Genomic DNA, 15,510 nt, shown 5'->3' on the forward strand with positions numbered 1-15,510 from the left:
TAGATACTTTGGCTTTCTTTTCCCCTTAAGGTGACAGAGTTTTAGATCTAAAGAAACAAAACCAAAAAACACAGGAAGCAGGACAGCTGTTATTAGACGTCAGTTCAAAGGGGAGGGAAATGAAAAGCCTCTGATTTATCCACAGGAAGCCGCCCAGGATGAAGGTTACCCACTTTGTTCCCAGTCCTTTTTCACCAGATCAGTTACTCATAATAAGCTAACTAGACCCAGAGCTTCTTGGAGCAAGGTGCTGTGCTGCCACAGTTTTATCTTGTACAGTGGCAAGCACATGAGTTTTTTCTTAAAAACAAATGGCAAAAACGCTACATTTCCTTCCTCCCTCTGCCCCTCCGCTCCTCCTCCCCTCCTCCCTTCACGCCTTATTGCCTCATGACATTTGTGTCACCTTCTGGATCCCAAGTTCTCATTCGCCTCGTTCCCTTGCTAATGATTTCTGCCCAGGTGCAGCCATAAGGCAAAACAATGGTGCAACACAAAAGGAAAGCTGTCAGGTAAGCAGAAGTAGCATCAAAAGAGCAGCAGAGAAGGAGATATTCTTATATCTGTATCGTTGACTGACAAAACCCTATGGCAGGACATATGCCTGCATTTACCATTTTAGTGAAAGAAGTAATCAAGTAATCATGCTTGCTGAAAGCGTCAACCTTAGAAGGAAACCCAGATCTTGAAGGTATGAGTATTATTGTAATGCTCAGGAGCTGACTTGTACTATTTCAGATAAACATGTCTGAGAACTGATGGACATGCACTCCATAGACACTGGCATTTTCTTCACAGAATAGCTGTTTTCTGCTGTGCCGTTCTCTGTTTTGCATAATACCGTATGAACCTCATTACTGCAGTTTGGAGGGTTTTGAACATTCACAGAAAGAAGCATAGGGAGAAGAGCAATAGTTTGATTGATGCAATTTTCACATTGGCCCAGTGGATAATCAGAAGTCTTCTATTAGAACTCTTCTATTACAAGGACATGCAGAAAGCAAAACATTATAAATCCTACCCACAACCCAGGGCCAATAAGAAAGGCTAAAAAAGCTCCAACAGCACAGGCTTTCTTGACAGAGTCATTGTTAACAGCTTAATAGCTGCTAGCAGGCAAGATCAGCTCTTATGCCAGCAGTACACGGCACACAGCAGTTTGAAGGATAAATACGTATGCATAGAAATGACATCTTCCTAAAATGATAAAAAACAAATAGATTAAATGAACCCCTACCTTGGAGAGCCTGGAGTGTGCGAGTCTGTACAACAATACAGAGCTGCAGGACCAGCTGTGGTGCACTTTCCAGAAACGTGGCTAGCAAATGCAGCATACTCACATCTGCATACTCATACACCATTTTCCAATAAAACCGCCACCTGTCATTCTCTCCGCTCCGTCGACTCCGGATACCCAAGTATATTGTGTGGAAATACCTGGAAATAAAAGAAAGAGGTTACAGAAATGCAGAACGACATTTTACAGGTAACACTTCTGCTTGAAAATAACAAACGTTTTTTCAATGTACTTCAAAATAATGAACTTTCTTTTAAAAGGAATATCATACTGCAATTTATAATAGTTGCTGTGATAAGCGTAAGCTAAACTGAAGACAAGACTTTCCTTCATAAAACCATTTTAAAAGCTTAGCATTGTCTTATTTGTTAAATAGTGTTACTTTCAAGGACCCAGTATTCTGAATTGAAATATAAGGGGCATGTGTTGATTATATGGCCTCCCTCAGAGGTTTTTCAAATAATGGGGGGAAAAATGTTGATTCTGCAATGGTCCCTACTCAGAACCTGCAAAGGACTGATCTCCTTTCTGTGTGGCTCTATGTGGACTCGGAAGACCACCCGCACTGCAAGCCTGGGGTGGTCTTGGCCTGCAGCCCTGCTATGGCTGAGCTCATCGTCCTGCTTTTCCACCCATCTAATGCATTGAATGTCATATATCAGGTACTGCCAAATGTATAGTGCTTTTCCTCATAGTTTGATTATTTTAGGAGGAGAGAAGATCTAGCTGTGAGTTCCTATTTTAGGAGGAGCGGAGATCTGGCTGCGAGTTCCCTTGGTGATTAGAAGTGACTCACTATGAGAGCTCCCGTGCAGCACCAGCAGTAAGAAGCAGCAGGAGCCAAGAGCCCAACAGGCTGCTGCCGCTGCTGGCAGCAGTAACCAGCAGATGAGAGAAGTTAAGGGTCAGAAAGCACGTGTCAGCTCTGGCGGCCTGTGCAAGCAGGGGGACAAACACCTGGCGACCAGCCAATTAAATAGATGTCAGCGGGCGCAGGAGCAAATGAGTGGTTTTAGGAAGCAAGGGATGTCTTATGGTGGCCAAGCTACCCGGCTGCTGAGATGCTTTTCGTGGCCCTTGCAGAGCTTGCAGCGGCCTCCCATGAGACACCTGTGTTACAACACAACGACCCCTCTGGGTGGCCTTTGATCTGCTTTATTATTCTAATCTGCTCTCTGTTATTCCGTGTAAGAAAATCCAGGGTCCCATCTTGCTCCCACAAGGGAGCTGGCTGAAAAAAGGCTGGCTGAAAAAAGAGTCTCACTTAATGAAAAATTCTGAAGACTAAGATACTGTCTTGCATCAGGGTGACTTGTGTCCTACCGCAGTGCCCCTTTGGGCTACTAACTGATGTGGATCTCTGTTTCTCTTTTTCTCGATGTATCTTTCACGTCCTGGTCCTGAAAGCATTTCCTTATGATCATTTTAATATATTTTCACAGCACTTTTTTTTTTTCCAGTGAGGTTATATTTTCTAGTGAGGAAAAATTTTGGTAAATTTTAACCACTTCCAATATTGTTTTAATCAGTTAAGATAAAACACGTCAGTATTTCTCCTCCTTTTCACAAGTCCTTGTCTTAAAACCCTTTTCATAACTGGTGGAGCACGATGAATTGTGGCACTTCTTTAAATATAGACTGCATGCAACCCTTCACGCCTCTTCTGTTCACTTGTAACTCTGGTGGTATATTCTACTGATGAGAAGATTTGTGGCCTCTGACTGGCAGAACAGCCCAAGATTCCAGCTGCCCCCTCAAGGAATGACCACTGTGCTGGTACCCAATGAACCCTTGTACCCAATGCACACACCACTGCGGAGCAGCAGCTTTACTCAGGAATACGCACCAAACAAAACCAGGGAGTAGCACAGAGAAACAGCTGAGAGGCCAGATCTGAGCCTGCAGCATTTCTCTTGACAGTGCACATCATAGCAATATAAAAGGAAAACACATTAAATTCACATTTAAATTAAAATCACAGCAGGTGGCTTTGAATTTTATCAAAGTCCCATGTGGGAGTGAAGCAGCAATGAACTGCTCAGAGCCTGAGACCACAAAGGTACAGTAAACAAGACACCAACTCTAAGTCTCGTGCAAAACACTGAGCTGGTCTAGACGGGCAGAGTCTGATGGGATAACAGGGGGTCTCCGATGTCCTCAGGGTTAGGTAAAGTGAAATGGCCTGCTGCCCAGATCTGAAAGAAGCCACTGAGCTGGAAAGGCATCTTTTGCCACGTAGTTCTGCTAATGGGGTCTGCTGGACCCCCAGGTTTTCAGTCACAGTCAGCTGAATTGTTTCTAGACCTCTCATTAGTGTCCTGCCGAACAATGGGGACAGGTAAGACTTGGATTTCCTTCTGCAGTTTGTTTTTTTGAGTGGGGTTTTTCTGGCCTGCCTCATATGCCCTCCCAAGGGGCACACCTGGGAATCTTGCACATAGTGGGCACAAAGCGTCTTCAGCATCCTTCTTTTGAGATATGACTAACCCTTGCTATAAATACATAAAGTAGCTTTGGCTGACGAGGGTTGTGCCAGGAGGCTCTAGCTCTGCCAATGGAGCCATCTGCAACTTCAGTTCTACAGCATTTGTGCAAAAAATAGTTTTCCGATTATGAAAATGACATGCTGTGCCAGGCAACATTCCCTAGGGTTCTTTACCTGCTCTATAGAGTGGTTGTGCATGGCAAATATGTTGTGATTAATGAGCCCTTATGGAAATATTTCCTCTCCCATTGCACTTTATTGTGAAACACTGGCAGTGAGTTATTGGGGACTGGGGAATCATTGCTCTTTGTCTACTTAGCTCTCTGCAATTTAGACACAAGAGGCAGAGAAGGAAGGCACTTTCTCTTTTTACACACTGGGGACCAAATTTCAGCCTAGGGTGGTATTTTTTTCTGTCCTATCAATTTTGGCCAAATTAATTGCAGGCTGAAATGAGCATTTACACACATAATTACTGTCACTGATTTATAGGCCCAATCAGGCGATTAGACAGCTAAACATTCTCATTTGCATCCACAATTAATTGCACCACCAATTGATGTTAGGTGTGCAAATTAGCAGTTATTAAAATAAAAAGATGGTCTTATAAAATGCTTCATAAATCAAAGACAATTTTTTCCCCATAGTGAAAAAAAAAAAATAATCAGGGAAAGTGCTTTTCTTGTTGTGGTTTCCAAATATAGCTTAACACTGCAGTAATGACACATTCCATTTTATATATATATGCATTATGTAATTGCATCTCAGACACCCTCACTGGAGTCCTATTGTCAGCAAATGCTATACAGACACACTCAGAGGTAGTTCCTGCCCTGAAAAGTTTTTATATTTTGGTCTTCTGGAGCCATTTTGGTTAAACTCATATTTTTCTGTGAGCCTACGTTGTGTGTCTTATATACAGTTATTCCAGAAAGACAATAAGAAGTAAAAACAGCTCTGCATAGGAAAATATCTTACGTTCATTGTAGGGTTAACTGATGCCAATGAAAATGAAAGAGCAGATGTAAATGTTATTATTTTGGTTGTGATTGCATCTAGAGGGCTCAACTACAGTCTTGTGCAGGTGCTGTACATATATATAAGAACTGGCTGTCCATTTCCCCAAAGAGCATTTAACTGACATGAAAAGAAATGACAAGGAGTGAAGAACCGAGAGTTAGAGCACCGGAAGAAGGAGGCAAAAAACCGAGGGTTTTAAACTGAAAGAGGGGAGATTTAGATGAGATATCAGGAAGAAATTCTTTACTGTGAGGGCGGTGAGGCACTGGAACAGGTTGTCCAGGGAAGTTGTGGATGCCCCATCCCTGGAAATGTTCAAGGCCAGGCTGGATGGGGCTTTGAGCAGCCTGGTCTAGTGGGAGGTGTCCCTGCCCATGGCAGGGGGTTGGAACTAGATGATCTTTAAGGTCTCTTCCAGGTCCCTTCCAACTCTAACCATTCTATGAATGGAAAGTATGGTAACAATACCACCTAGTAAAGTAACTACTTCATCTAATAAATCAAGGTAGTCCATTAAAGTTTCTGATTTCATTAGAAAAGTAAAAAAACCCAAACACACAACAAACAAAACCTCTACCCCAAAAAAACCTTTCACAATTTCATAGCTCTCATTTTTGTGGAGAAAAGCTTAGAGATAACTGAGTTTCCTAAAGTTCTTAAAGTTAGAAGACTATAAAATGTACTATGAAAAAGCATTATGAAATCTTATTATTTTTAAATTACTTTTTTTTTCTTTTATTTTTTTTTTTTTAAGCCAGGACACTGATTGGGTTGTCAACACTGATATAAACAAGCTTACTATTTAGAATGAAGACAATGGAGCAGGAAGCAGTACTTCCTATATCGCTGATAATCAGATGGCAATGTATATATCATTATTTGAGGCTTAATGTCTTTTTTACCCTCTGGAGGAAATGGAGATGCTTCAGCATTTAATTGTTTTAATTTATTTCAGTACATCACACAGCAAAGTATACAGACCACTGATAAAGCATAACCCTGAAGGATATAAATCTGAGACAACATCACAAGTGATGTTCTTTTTTCCATTATATCAATGAGGGAAGGCAGTAAAGTTAAAAAAAAAAAACAACCCAAAACAAACAGAAAAGCAGGTTAGCTCTTGCGCTGCCTACAAGAAGTGTTGAAGGTGCAAGACAAATAGAGGCAAAAAATTACCTGTATTTGTAGTTGTGGAAAAAATTTATTTCTGTACTAGGGAAAGAGACATTCATTCTGACCAAACGGTGGGTCTCCAATGTTTCCAAAATCAAGAGTCCTCTTTCTGTTCCAGGTTTACACACCAGACTTGAGGATGGTAAGCACAGACTGAGACACCTAGATTTGAAATACTTCTCATGACATTTCAATTACATGATTAAAGCATGGCCAATTGTGCATTTAATTGAGATGTGGTGGTGTAATTATATGATAATACCAAATATTTATAGGAGTGCTTTTCAAGTTTAAAGTGCTTTACAAACATTAATTGATTAACTGGGATGAATGTAAATAATCTCACAGGGTTCATTCCCCAGGAATTGGCAGCTGACCAACCTAACACCTTCCTGCAGGAGCAAGGTATAGCTTTTACTCAGCAGACTCAAATCCAGGTGGAATTTAATAAACCCATGATGGGGATGAATTGCCCTTTTCTTGTGTGGAGAAAAATCTCACTCCTTTCTCCCTTATTCTTTGGAATGTGATATTCTGTCCTGAATTTGTGGATAAAAAACATTATCCTCAGCTCTTGCTCCAATACAAGGTAGGCAATGAGGCCCCCAGAATAATTTCCAAATGGGAGGCAAGTCCTCAGTCAGATATTTTGGAAGAGAGAGTTGAGATGCCAGTGGCATCTGGACTAAAGGTTTCCAACCTGACTGCAGGTCACCTAGTCTTTTATAAAAGGCCTTCGGTGAATATCCTGGTATCTGAAACTGAAGAGGCTTTTGGCACTGATTTCACAGAGCTTGGGTTTTTACCCAGTTTACTTCATGGTAGTGGCTGTCATTTAGGCCCATTACTTTTTGCTATGAAATTATTTCAGAAGCTGCTCCATTATGCTTCACAAACACTATTCTTTTTAGTACAGACATCTGATGCTTATAATAAGTGGAACAGAGAAACCGAACCCTGATTGCTGGTGGATGTGTTGTTCCCATGTGTGTGGGACTGAATTGTTCTTGCTGCACATAGTTTGGCTCAGTCAACGACTTTCAGTCTTCTGAGCTCCTCTGGGCTTCTCATCCCAAAGTCTGCCATTTGCCCTTACCTCCTTTCTTCCAGTCCCACAATTTATTGCAAACCTTTAGCTGCAAATTGATATTTTGGAGATTTGGAAGAGTTATATTCAATTGCTTTTTATTTAGACAGTGTGCACGAGCGTGTGCATACTCAAGCGGAGTGCCATATGCAAGTCCAGTCTGACTATGGCTCTGAGCACTTCTTACTACAGATTTTCACCTTAATGAAACCATCCATCTGATGGTAATATACACAGCTCTAGAAAAAAGTCTTCCGTTTAGAAGTGTCAAAGACTATATTGCTACCATGTGCTTAATCTAAAAAGTCCTTAGGATGATACACATGAATGAGAGACTATTTGCACTCTTTGGAAAAAATGAAAATGTTCTGATTTCATGCCTCATGTAGTCCATATTTATTACAATTGCCTAAGTCAGTAGAGGACATTTGCTTATGTTACATAATCTACTGAAACATTTGGGAGAAGATCAAAAGTCATTAATGGCTAGTTGTAGCAGTCCTAGACATTTATTCTGATGCCTAATTTGCCCCTGTATCAAACAGTACATTAAACAATTTAGCCGTACCATAAACAGTTGTTCTTTCTGTGTTTGAGGTGTGGAGAATAAAAATCACTACTGCAGAGCTAAAAAACAGTAGAATAAACAGCAATTCAGATAAGTGGTATTTTCTTCTGTTGCTTAGTTACCAGAGAAAACTTAACTGTATTTGTATCTCAACAGTATTTGCTGTGTTAAATAACAACAGATTGTTCTATTTTGCTTCTTATGTGCCTTTTTATTAGGTGTGCCTGAATACTTAAAAAAAGAAAAAAAAGACTCTTTAGCAGGAATACTTTCTTCCTTATCGGTATGTGTTAATGCGTATTCTTTTTGTTCTGAAGAAATGGACAAATCCCTTCAGTTTTAATTCCTTTCTCTAGGAATGAACAAGCAGCCAACTTCTAATTTTCCAATCAAATTATTTTTTGATGGGAGCATTAAGGTTTAATGTGCAAAAGGAAACTGAAATGCATTCTGTAGCACAGCAGTGACCAAAGCTTGTCCAACCAAGCACGGTGCTGGCAATTTACCAGCAGTCAAAAGTCTGGGCTTAATTTACTTTAAATTATGAGTGCAGCATCCTCATCTGTGTCACTGAGATGAGATCCATGTGAGGACAGACCCCACTGGGGAATATTTCATCATAAGAGACATTAAAAGACTTATTTCCAGAATATACCTCCATTACAAAGATAAAAAACAAACTCCAACTTCTTGTATTTAATTTTCCCTTGCAATATTTAAGATATCAGCGAAATATCTCCTTTACTACCTTTAACGCAAAGCAAGGCACTTTATGAGCATAAACAGAATGATTACATCTGTTTCATTATGACCTATAAAGCATTCCCCAGCATCTTCCATGACTGGGTGATCCTTCCCAAATGACCATGAGTTGTATTACAGCAGCATTTTACGGTCATCTAAATTTTTATGGCCATCTGAATTTAGCTACTATCTGAATTCCCCAGACGTAACCAGTCATCCCCGGCACCTTCCTTTCCTTTCCTGACGTGGCCAAACTGCGGACTTACAGCATGTGAACCGCGGGTGTCAGGAGATGGTAGGACCCAGGTAGGTACAGGTTTAACGAGGAGAAGGCAGGGTGCTCTACAGAAATCCCTGGTGCCCCCGGCTCCTCTACTAACCCCCCTCACCTGTGGGGTACGGCTGCTCGGTCCCACTGCTCAGGCTACGGTGGGATTCAACCCTCCGGGAGGCAAAGGCCCCCTCCGGGAAACAAATCTCCTTGTACTGGCAGAGAGGTGCAGCTTGCGTGCTTGCACTGAATGCCACAGATGCCCAGCTGTCCCGTGCTAGCACCCCTCTGGCTTTACAGTGTTTTCTTCTCCCTTCCTTTCCTCTGCACCCTGCAGATTCTGGTGAGACAGGCAGCAAACCCCCTGCCTACGCACACAGCGCGGTGATACCCCCACACCACGGCCGCCATGTGCTGCCACCACATCAGGCAGAAGCACCCCTGCAAGTCTGCCGTTTAGTTTAATCATTTCCGTGTTTCTCTTTTCCGAACTGGGATACTCCCAGCATGCGCTTGCCTCCCAGGGATCCCCATGAGCCCATCGGCTCTGTGGCATCCCGACTGGCCTGGGAGTCCCCGTGCTGCCAGGCTGCCCCTGCTGTGTCTGTGGTGCTCGTCCTCCTGCCAGCTTCCCCCTCCACAGTGCCAGGGCCCAGGGGCAGATGGAGCTGGGTGGCTGCGGACCCATCCGGCAAACAGCTGATGGTGTCACCGCCGGTGACAGGGATGGCTTAACCTTGTCATACAGTCATTGGCTGCAGCTCCTCAAGATGCTGCCCTGATACTTCTCCGTAGTGAACATTAGTGCATTTTTTTGCGCTAATCAACTATGGGATAGAATTGAAAAGGAGAATGAAGAAGTGAAATGAAAAAAAAATATTTATCATGGTGTGCTGCAGCTGTCTATAGCTTTGTATCTGTCTATAGCTTTGTATCTCAGAGTTTCTTCACCAGGCATTGCCACTGGTGCTGCGTAACAGCTGCCCTTCCTGTTTCAATCAGGGCACAAGGCCTTTTAGACACATTCAGCAGCACAACAAAGAAGTTCTACTGCGCTCTCATTTCCTGCACGGCACCGCACACCTGTGTGCTCTTTAACCACGGCCACCGCTTCACCAAAAGCTGATGAAATCGCTTTGGGCCTCAGAGGCCCCTTGGTTTCCACCTGTGGGAAACACTGGAGGTTCTTAGGTATGGTAGAGGCTGCAGCCCTGGAAGTGGTGCCTGTGTGAGATGAGACACCTGAGGGCAAGCAGCTTCCTGAGAGAGCAGAGATCTGCCCTGTTTCGCATCCTCTGAGATACCAAGGGCTTTCCTGCTGTGTTGAAAGGGTCCATACAGGCTTGCTGAAGCAAACTCAACTGCACTCAACTGAAACTGCTAGGAAAGCATGGCTTTATTGATAAATGCCAGGGCACTCAAAAAGCTACATTAAAATCCTGATTCACAGCCTGCTGTGTGACTGTCTCCTTTTGGTTTTCTTCCCACAGCCTTACACATTTTTGGTGGTGCCCCAGTGGAAGGCTGTCTCTGTCCTATGAATAAGAGTTGAGAACTCCAACCAATAGTGGTTTACACTGAATTTCTTTCTCCTCTTCTCCTCCCTTCCTCCCCATGTCATATTTTAATTTGCTTCTAAGCCTGTCTGCCTGTTAGTCACCCCGAAGCACCCTGGGAACTGAATCCTGGTTTGCCTCTGTGTCTCAGTCTGGAGGTATCAAGAAGAATCAGGGAGCAGAAAAGCACAGAATCTCCCAGGGAGCTTCAGGCATTCCCTGGAAAGGCAATTAGTCATGGCCAAGGATCTGTACCACGCAGCTGTCACAGGAATATAATCATTATCATAGGCATCCTCTCTTCACCCGCCCCTGGGGCTGCAGCAGGAGCTGAGTGGTTTCCCTGTTCCTTCCCAGCTATGACAGAATTATGATGATAGCCCTTGGAAATGGTCCCAAGACCCGCCTCGTGAGACTGGCGAGGGAGACGCACCTGTCTCCTGACCACCTGTTTGACTGCACTTGAAGAATGGACCACTTGTAGAAGTGGGCACAGCTGGAGGACAGTGTCTCTGGCTTCTTCTCAGCTCGGGGCACCAGGCGCATTTCCCAGCTCTTCAGAGAAGCATCCGGCCAGCATCCCATCACCACATAAGGATAAGACCAGGATAAGGCATCAAGAACCCTTTGCCTACCTTACCACATATTAGTTTCCAGAGGAGTAAAGTGTACAACAGCACACTCTGAAAAACAGCGTCCCATGGCTGGAGAACTTGCTGTCTGGAGACAGGCTCTTCTCCTGGGCACCAGTGTTTATTATTCACTCTGCACACAGGGAGATGCTCAGGCCCCTCCAGGGGGAGCAAGTCTCTCCCAGCATCCATCTCTCAGACCCATTTCCAGAGGGACATGGGCTATTTATCGATCTGAACAGTCCACAAGGGAGGGTTCAACATGGAGGTGGAGCACTAGAGCACCTAGTGGGGTAAATACCCTTGAGTATTCCTGTGCCAGTTCATGACTAGCTTTGTTAGGGAACTCTTCAGTGGCAAGCTCTCAAACTCATGGTCAAACTCACCATCTGGAAGAGGGAACGCCTTCATGCCATTATTCACTAGAATCCATGCTGTTTGTGGCTCTCTCTGATGTCTCTGATAAATTAAGTAGATGAATCTGCCTGCAGAATAAGCAACTTTCCAGTGTCAACTTCCACAGAACAAAAGCAGGCAGCTGTGATTTCCTTGGTGCAGGAAAGGAAAAAATTGCATGTTTAAAGCAGAGGAGATGCCTGCAGTATCTTTTGCAAAAGCCGAGAGAAGCAACAGCAGTACAAATACTAGAGAATCAGGATGGCTAGGCGTAGAGGCTATATTTTATCTCCGCAGACGAAATATAATTTGTTTCCTTCCACATACACATCTTTCTTTCATGACCACCGGTGTGTGCCAGGATGAATCTGGGTTGTGTCACTCTGGGGGCCTAGCACGTAATCTCACACTATGAAACAGCAGGAGCTAGCTGCCTCCACTAACCAGTAAAAATGAACTATTGCCAACCTTCCCCTTCCCTCCTCCAAAAAACCTTCCAAATTGCTTATAAGAGCTTTTATAGGACCTGCTTGCTCTTTCTGGCTCAGAGAAAACACACAACTGAGAATTCTGTTTGGAAATATCTATGCTGTAAATAACTTTTTTATTCATCCTATTTATATAGCAGTCTACGCTTCAGCTTTTTCTTTTGAAGTACTCAGGAAAAGCTATTAGCTAATCCTCTGATATAAAATTCCTAATAAGTCAAATGTTCATTGTTTGGATGGAGCAATCTATAAGCATTCAGGAAGCAATGTGGGATTAGTCACTCATTAAGATATGGACAGACAGCGCTCATGTGATCTTTATGTGATATTCGAATGGCTGTCAGTGTTATTTAACAGGAATTCAGGCTAACTTCCTGTTGGTGCTTATAAGTGGTCCTGACTAATGGAGAATGCACTTTAATGTTGCCTGCTTGAAGAATTTTATATAAGATTCAATTCAAAACCAAATTTGCCAGCTAATAGTATTAGTAGTGCTGAACAGCATCTCACAAAGAAATGGTCCTGAATATCAAGCTGAACACTGTACCATGCAGTATATCTGTGTGCTTTGCAAACGTAGTATGCAGAAATCTTTGGAATAAAGTTTCTTGCTTGGGTTTTGCCTAGGGGAAAAGCTCTAGGGCAAATGGCAGCATTTTCATTTCAGCCTTTCATCAATGCCCATAGGCCAAATCCAAAGGGCGTCAGTGAGAAAAAGACCCTGAAGAATCTAGTGGGAATTTTGCCAACTTACAGACCTCCCAGTTTGCCCCCTTATCAATATATTATAGAAAAGATGAAGGAATATGAAGGTTGACATGCTGACAGCAACATACAAACCAAAGGAGAAAATAACATGAGCTGGCAAGACAGCAATTACTTTTAGGGCTTGAAAGCAAACTGTGGTCATTAGAGATCTACAGTTTTTAGTCTAACTGGAATTCTCAATTCCAGTATTAGCTCCATCTTAAAATATAGCTCAAAACCCAAGAAGCACTGAAGGATAGTGCCTATGGGAACAAATGCTTCAAGAAATAGCTCGTATCAAAGGGCACAAATTTATAACAAATGCTGAGGCTGACTCTGAATTCAACAGCCATTTTGTCCATAAAGTTATTCAGAAAAGAGGGCAGAGATAACCCAGGCATGCAACAAGAATGAAGAAAGATTTTTTCCTATGGCAGAAATTCCCTAGACAAACAGGAGAAAAGAGACCGACCACATCAATCTCTTTTATACTATATATTGAGAAGGACAACCTAAGGGGCAGATGAACATAATGGCCATTGAAAGAGGCAGCACAAAATAGTCAGGAGTGTCAGAGCCTTATACACATATCACATGTTACCTTTTAGCTCAGAAAAGATTCATTCATGTGCAGCAGGAGCAACTTCAATGAAAAGTCCATTTAAGAAAAAAATTACTTTAAAAAAATCTGTATGATCCATATGAGTTAGTTTACACAGACAGTTACCTCCATTTAATTGGAAATAGGAATTTTCAATGGTTGATTTAAGCACTTAAACTCTTGACTTGCAGGTGGCTTCCCTTGGTTTAGGATTGATTAAGAACCAGTTTAAGGTAACCTGAAATAAGCCAGTAGCACTGAATTAGTCTCCACCCAAACATTCGAAAAAATATAGGTAAGATTTGGCCTATGAACATTTTTTTAAATACTATTTTTAGTTGGGTGTAAGACCAGTAAAGTTTTGCAACACAAAACACAATCATATTTGCATACAGATGCATATGTATAAGCTTGTCATTCCCTTGCAGTTTAGGCATCTTGTTCCAGTAGAGAAGGATATAACATCTGATAGAAGGCTTGTAAAACTTGGGAGACCATACCGTTGAAATGCTACAAATATACCTAAACAAACACAAAATCTCTGTGCAGGTAAGTCCCCAACTGTTGTACCTATATGTACAAACAAAGAGCATCACTTTTAAATATTAAGTCTGAATTCACTGGCACCCTGAAAATCAGTATAATTAAGAGCCTGATGTAGCATAGGAGTGCTTTCAAGAGGGTAAAACTGGACAGGGGGTTGCCAGGAGCCATAGGGCCATCTGCTCCTCCCCAGGGTGAGGGGGAAATGCCAGAGCTGGAAGGCTTATCTGGGAAAGGTGGAGGGAACTCTTGCTCTCCACAAAGCATCCAGCACTATCCCTTTGCACCTGGTCAGGAAACATTCCCCAGCGCTGGTTTCCCCAAATGCAATGCAGGTTAAAAGAGCTCTGAAGGGTATCTCCAAACACTACTTTGACCGTGGTATGCCCATTGAGACTGGTAAACTTAGGGTGATCTGCTTCATCCTTCCATTACAATCTTAATCACAGAATCACAGAATGGCTGAGGTTGGAAGGGGCCTCTGGAGGTCATCTTGGCCAACTCCCATACTCAAGCAGGGCCATCACCTAGACACAGTTTCCTAGGAGCATGTCCAGACAGCTTTTGAATATCTCCAAGGATGGAGACTCCAGAACCTTCCCGAGCAACCTCTGCCAGTGCTCAGTCACCCTCACAGTCAAAGGGTTTCTTGATGTTCAGAGGGAACCTCCTGTGTTTCAGTTTGTGCGCATTGCCTCTAGTCCTGTCACTGGGCACCACTGAAAAGAGCCTGGCTCCATCCTCTTTGCACCCCTCTTTCAGGTATATAAGATCACCCCTGAGCCATCTCCTCTCTACGCTAAACAGTCCCAGCGTTCTCAGCCTTTCCTCAAAAGAGGGATGCTCCAGTCCCTTCATCAGCTTTGTGGCCTTTCGCTGGACTCTCTCCAGTAGCTCTACATCTCTCTTGTACTGGACAGCCCACAACAGGACACAGCACTCCAGCTGTGGCCTCATCAGTGCTGAGTAGAGGGGCAGGATCAACTTCCTCAACCAGCCGGCAACACTCCTCCTAATGCAGCCCAGGACACCATTTGCATTCCTTGCTGCAAGGGCACTCTGCTGGCTGATCTTCAACTTGGTGTCCACTGGGACCTCCAGGTCCTTTTCTGCCAAGCTTCTTTCCAGCTGGGTGGGTCCCAGCATATACTGGTGCATGGGGTTGTTCCTCCCCAGGTGCAGGACTCTGCACACTCCTTGTTGAAGTTCATGAGGTTCCTATTGGCCCACACCTCCAGCCTGTTGAGGTCCCTCTGGATGGCAGCATGACTCTCTGGTGTATCATCCACTCCTCCCAGGTTTGTGACATTAGCAAACTTGCTGACGGATGATGGGGCAGAGTCTGACCCATCATCCAAGTCATGGATGTAAGATGGATGTAACACCTCTCAAGATGTTAAACAGGAGCAGAGCCAGCATTGACCCCTGGGGTACACTGCTAGTTACTGGTCTCCAGATAGATTTCATGCCACTGTTACAACCCTTTGAGCTCAGCTGTTCAGCCAGTTTTCAATCCACCTCACTGACTGATTCTCCAGGCCATACTTCATCAGCTTCTCTGCGAGGATCTTATGGGAGACAGTGTCAAAAGCCTTGCTGGTCTAGGTAGACAATATCCACTGCTGTCCCCTCACTGACCAGGCCGGTCATTTCATTGTGGAAGGTTAATACTAGAACTATGAAGAGATCAGTATGGCAGAATTTATGGTCAGGTTTATAGGTACAGCATTGGTGAAAAAAGCAAAAGCTTACAAGTAACTTAAATATTAAAAAAAATTGAATTCTAGCATCTGTATAGCAAGCAGATAGCTCTTTAACTACCTGTTCCTGCCACCAAAAATCCCTCAAGCATATGGCAGATGCCAGAGCTGGAATTCCTTATTCAGACTGACACTCCTT

At 43.3% G+C, this 15,510-nt stretch overlaps 1 protein-coding gene across 1 annotated transcript in view; it reads right to left on the bottom strand.

Annotated features, from left to right (window-relative positions):
* XKR4 (XK related 4) overlaps nt 1-15,510 on the bottom strand; it is a 230,359-nt gene that overhangs the window by 83,691 nt on the left and 131,158 nt on the right. Inside the window, exon 2 of the mRNA XM_054191824.1 lies at nt 1,238-1,437. Within this exon, the coding sequence (XP_054047799.1) occupies nt 1,238-1,437 (200 nt within the window). The remainder of the gene's footprint in view (nt 1-1,237; nt 1,438-15,510) is intronic.

Source organism: Rissa tridactyla, chromosome 2, assembly GCF_028500815.1.
Source record: "Rissa tridactyla isolate bRisTri1 chromosome 2, bRisTri1.patW.cur.20221130, whole genome shotgun sequence".
Taxonomy (NCBI): Eukaryota; Metazoa; Chordata; class Aves; order Charadriiformes; family Laridae; genus Rissa; species Rissa tridactyla.